The following is a 5,256-nucleotide window of genomic DNA, read 5'->3' as shown; positions in this document are numbered from 1 at the left end:
CAGGAATGGGGAAGGGAAGGGAGGCCGTGCAAGCCCACAAGGTTCTGAGAGGGCTGTAGCACAGGAGCTGGGCTCTGCCAGGCACAGCAAGATGGGGGTAGCCCTGAGTGAGGGCCCTGAGGCCAAGTGTTTCCTCAACATGCCTGTGTTAATTACAGATTGTGGAGACACCTGGCTCGGTTCTGTATGGCTCATGATCCCATGAAACCCAGAAGGGGTTTGCAAACTAAGAGGTCATAGAGAGGGCCTTAACCCACATAACCTTGAGGCTATGATCCAATGTGAGCAGCCAGCCCCAAAGGAAGGGTCTTTTCATCTCTCCCCAACACTCCCACTAGCCAAATCCACCTGCCTGAGCTGCCGCTCTGTGGTTTCTCTGAGTTGACTCTCTCAGGATAGAAGAGAGACATTCCCACGCCCGCAGAGACAGTAAAAGGAAGACACGTGGCCCCTGGAGTCCAGCTCTGGGCTGAGCCCTTAGCTACCTCTGTTTGCTGTCTGGTCTTGACCTTGAATCACTGGGTAGAGTATGCTTTTTGTCCTGCTGCAGACATGCTAGTATCTGCATTCAGGCCAAGCTCTTCAAGGTGTCAGCTGTCACTGGCATGGACAACAGAAGGGACTTCATACAGATAACATGGGAGGGCACAAAGGGAATGATAGCCACATCTGTTTGGTTAAAGAGGTTGAATTTAGGGGGACTTCCCTGGTGGTCCAATGGTTAAGAATCTGCCTTCCAATGCAGGGAACACAGGTTTGATCCCTGGTCAGGGAACTAAGATCCCACATGCTGCAGGGCAACTAAGCTCACATGCTGCAACCACTGAGCCCACATGCCACAACTAGAGAGAAGCCCATGGGCCACGATGAAAGATCCTACATGCCACAACTAAGACCCAATGCAGCCAAAAACGAAAGAAAGAAAGAAAAGAAAGAAAGAAAAGAAAAGAAACTCAGCTACATATGAGGCCTTCAACTGCTTGTTTCTTTCTGCTTGATCAGAATTCAGTCTGATGGAAGGTGTCCCCCAACCTGTCCCTAACTGGCAGCAAAGTGACCAGGGCCCTGGTTCTGCACATGTGTGGCCCAAGGGAGGTCCTTTCATCTGCTCTACAGACCCTAGGAGTGCTGGGTGGTTCGCCCACTCATCACTGGGTCACTCACCACTCTTGTTGAGGAAGGTCCCGGCCTCACAGAGCACACACTCGAAGCAGCAGTGGTGGAAACCCATGATCACTCTCTGGTCCACTTCAGGACAGTCGCTGGAACACACAGACTGAGGCACCTGCAAGAAGCCACAGGCTAGGGGCTTCCCTGGTGGGGCAGTGGTTGAGAGTCTGCCTGCTGATGCAGGGGATGCAGGTTCGTGCCCCGGTCCGGAAGGATCCCACATGCCCACATGGGATCCCTCATCCCACGTGAGCGGCTGGGCCCGTGAGCCATGGCCGCTGAGCCTGCGCGTCCAGAGCCTGTGCTCCGCAACGGGAGAGGCCACAACAGTGAGAGGCCCACGTACCGCAAAAAAAAAGAAGCCACAGGTGTTCTGCAACCATGCGGAGGGGCCCAGCTCAAGGGACACTTGCTCTTAGGATGGAAAACTGGATCTCTGGGCATCCGCCTTCACGGATTACTCCCAGGGCAGAGCCCCTGGTTGTGTGAACCAGTGACGACCGGGTGTCTGTCTGTGAGCCTGTGGAGCTTCCCTGGCAGGGCTGGGGAGACTCATAGTGGCCTGATACCTTGGATCCCCTCTCCTGCTCTGTGTCAACATTGTCCCCGTGCTCCAGGCTGCCTGTCAGGCAGTCACCTGGTGAGTGACCATGTCCCCATTACCCAGTTGTCCTTTCCATGCCACCGGATTTTGATCGTATTTATGTCTAGCCAAACTGGAGACCAAAAGGAGGAGCCGACGACCCTGAAGGTCCAGTTGGGGCCACTCCAGTCCAAGGCAATTATAACTGCTGAGGGGGTTGCCATTGTCATTAAATGTCACAACGTCCTTGTGTAAAAGGAAATTCACCTTGAGGATCTGCTCCATAAGCTGAAACAAACAGGGATAACGGCGCTGCCATAGCTGTCACATGCTGCTCCTCCAGGACCCACTGGGACCCAGACGCCCAGGAAGCAAGTGCGTGGGGCCTTGCTGAGCTTCCATCTGGGTGGTTTCAGCCCATCTGGAAGTTCTGGTTCCTTCCTCAGGCTCTCTCCCCTCCTAGGAGGCCCCTTCACCCTCCTATCCAGCCTCCCGAGTGAGAGGAAGTCTCTAACAAAGGAGCCCTTTGCAGAGGTTTCAAGCCCTGGATCTGAGGCATGGTGTTGGCCAGCACTCTCTACAGAGCTGGTTGCTGCTGCACCAGGAGCCCCTGAGGCAAGGCCCAAGGGCTCCTTTGTCTGCCCAGACAAAGGCCTCTTCAAACTCCTTCAGGCCAGGGACACACCTCTGGGATGGCCACCACGCCCAGCACTGTGCCGAAGCCCCAGATCCCAGGCACATTGCCGATGTGTCTGGAGATGGCCCAGGCTTCTGAGGCGATCCACACCTCGGCAGTCAGCTTGGCCAGCACCACGGACTCAAAGAACACCCTGGCCAGCTGCCTGCTGGAGGAAACGACCACGACCGCGGTCCTCGCTTGGGCCAGGCAGCGCATCATGCTCTGCATCCTCTCATCGCCCGGCTGGGTAGAGAAAGGCACAATGTCCTTGAAGGCAACGCAGATGCCCTGCTGTGTGGCCTGGTCCTCCAGCATCTGCACCCCTAGCTGCCCGTAGTCACCTTTGCTGCCCACCATGGAGATCCAGACCCACCCGAACCTCCGCAACGGCAGCATCAAGATCTCCACCTGGCACTCATCACTTGGAATGGTGCACAGAAAAGAGGGGCAGAGCCGCTTCACGCTGAGCATCACGCTGCTGGCATCATAGCTGACCTGTGGGGTTCAGTTCAGCAAGTTCTGTGGCATCAGCCTCGAATGAGGGCCCCCCCAGTGCCAGCCCTGTGCTGGGCGCGGGGACACGGGGAGGATGGAGACAAGGTCCTGGCCCAGGGTCTCAAGCAGAGCACCACTTGACACACGAAGCTAACAGGTTACATGTCAGGTAGGGAGCAGGTCCCCAGGGAGACTTCTGGGAGAAGAATGGGAATCTGTCCTGTGGACAAAGGGACCACAGCCTCATGCAGGGAGTGAAATGGTACGTGTGTGTGTGTGTGTGTGTGTGTGTCTGTGTGTGTGTGTGTGTCCCTTCAGGGACTTCCACTTGGCTGGAGGTCAGATCCAGGAATAAAGAGAGCCTGAGCAGGTGTATCTGGTTAGGGTGGGAAGCCTTAGCCCCCTGCTGCAGGGCTGGGGCTTTATCCCAAGGCCTCAGGGTTTAGGCAGGGAAGTGATATCAGACTTGTGTTTTAGAAGTGTATCTCTGATCAGTGAGGAATGTGTTTAAAAAGGCTCAAGGCCAGGGGAATTCCCTGGCTATCCAGTGGTTAGAACTCCAAGCTTTCACTGCTAAGGGCGCAAGTTCAATCCCTGATCAGGGAACTAACAGCAACAGAAAAAAGGCTCAAGGCCAGAGTCACAGAGAACTCCTAGGACCTGACGGAATCATCTAGATGAGAGGGGAGGGCGGTCAGTTAAAGCTGCGGCAGTGGCATAGAGAAGAAGGGACAGCTGGCAGCAGTGAGGGCCCCCTCCCTCACCGACCCCCGGCAGAGGCCGTGGAGATGAGCTAAATGTAGGGTCAGGGAAGGGAGTGAAGGTAGGACTGCAGGGTTTCTGGCTTCCCTAGAGACAGTCACTCTGCCAGATGGGCCGGGGAGGGGATGCAGGAAGACAAGAGGCTTGTGGTACGTGGGGAGGGAAGTTCATCTGGGGGCCTGCTGGGTCCATGAAGTGGAGACGCTGGGCGAGCAACTGGAAATCAGGCTGGTGCTCAGGAGTCAGAAGAAAGGTGGAGACAGGAATTTCAGCCCAGTCCTCGGCCTGCCTGGGAAGGGGAGGGGTCTGCCCTAGGGAGTCACTGCCTTCTCAGAGGAGATGGGGGCTGGTGGGGGAGGCAGAATTCTCTAAAGGAGACCAAGAAAGAAGTGCCCCAAGTGAAAGGGTCATAAATGCTGAGGGAAAGTGTCAAAATGGTCAAATGGAGGGATATCCCTGGCCATCCAGTGGTTAAGACTGCGCGCTCTCAATGCAGGGGGCATGGGTTCGATCCCTGGTATTCCGCATGCTGAGCAGCATGGGCCCAAAAAAAAAAAAAAAAAAAGATCAAATGGATTAAAGGCCACCTACTGGGCCCTGCACCGGCCCACCTGAGCAAGACGGTGCTGGGCTCCACCTCCGGGCTGGCCACCTGAACCACGTCCAGTCCCTACCCAGCTGCACCTTCCAGCACCGGCTAGAAGGGCAGAGTCCAGGGCAGCGGAGGGAGGAGTCAAGGCAAAGAGGGAGAAGCAAACAGGAGCAGAGGACTCTGCGGAGAAGCCTGCATGGAAGCGGGGCAGGGTCAGCCAGGTCTGAGAGGAGAAGCGCCTGGGGGGTAGAGGACAGGCAGACGGGCAAGCGTGTGGGAGGGGGAGGAGGCCCAGAGAGAGGTCGATGAGCAGAGTAGGGGACGGACGGGGCTGGCCCACACAGGGACAGATGCCACACCTCTGAGCCTGAGTCTGGGGGGCCGGGAAACAAAGGGTGTTCTGCACAAAGGTGATAGGACAGCAGGAGGAGAAAGAAGGGCAGAAATTTCCGAGGAGAATGGATTTTCCAGTGAGCACTGAGGCAGGGAGACCTGGAAGCGGCGCTTGGACAGGAAGGAATGCCAGGCAGGTGACTAATGGGCAGTGACCGCCCAGGAGGTCCAGGAGTCCAGGCTGGCCTCAGGCACGGCAGCTCCTGCCCACCCACCCCAGTCCACACTGGACTTGGCAAGAGGGGAGATGAGCGAACTGCCAGGGCGCCAGCTTATCAGGGGCATCAGGAAGGGGCTCAGCAGGGCTGCAGTGGTGGCAACATAGTTGCTGGTGTCACCGCCACAATCGCGGGGGAGTCGTGGGCAGGGTCTCCTTGGCTCTCCACGTAGCGCGTCCCTGGCGTGCTCAGCGTGGCAAACACGTTGGCTGACTCCGAGCACCCGTCGTACAGCTTGTACCCCAGGGTGACGTTGGGCAGCAGGGCGGTGGAGTTGTTTATCTCCTCGATGCCAAACTGCATGGCCTGGAAGAGGTGGTAGCCGTGGCCATTGAAGGTGCTGGGCCTGTAGGGGAAGCCAGGC

At 57.0% G+C, this 5,256-nt stretch overlaps 1 protein-coding gene across 1 annotated transcript in view; it reads right to left on the bottom strand.

Moving 5' to 3' along the window:
* Window positions 1-5,256, bottom strand: part of LOC103078266 (taste receptor type 1 member 1) — an 8,509-nt gene that overhangs the window by 975 nt on the left and 2,278 nt on the right. The window contains 7 exon segments of the mRNA XM_082930968.1: window positions 1,165-1,285; window positions 1,834-1,951; window positions 1,953-2,139; window positions 2,269-2,446; window positions 2,448-2,922; window positions 4,943-5,012; window positions 5,015-5,238. Coding sequence (XP_082787094.1) covers window positions 1,165-1,285; window positions 1,834-1,951; window positions 1,953-2,139; window positions 2,269-2,446; window positions 2,448-2,922; window positions 4,943-5,012; window positions 5,015-5,238 — 1,373 coding nt within the window.

The sequence above is a fragment of the Lipotes vexillifer genome, unplaced genomic scaffold (genome assembly GCF_000442215.2).
Source record: "Lipotes vexillifer unplaced genomic scaffold, Lipotes_vexillifer_v1.1 scaffold575, whole genome shotgun sequence".
NCBI lineage: Eukaryota > Metazoa > Chordata > Mammalia > Artiodactyla > Lipotidae > Lipotes > Lipotes vexillifer.
This window is presented reverse-complemented; position numbering and strand designations above follow the sequence as displayed.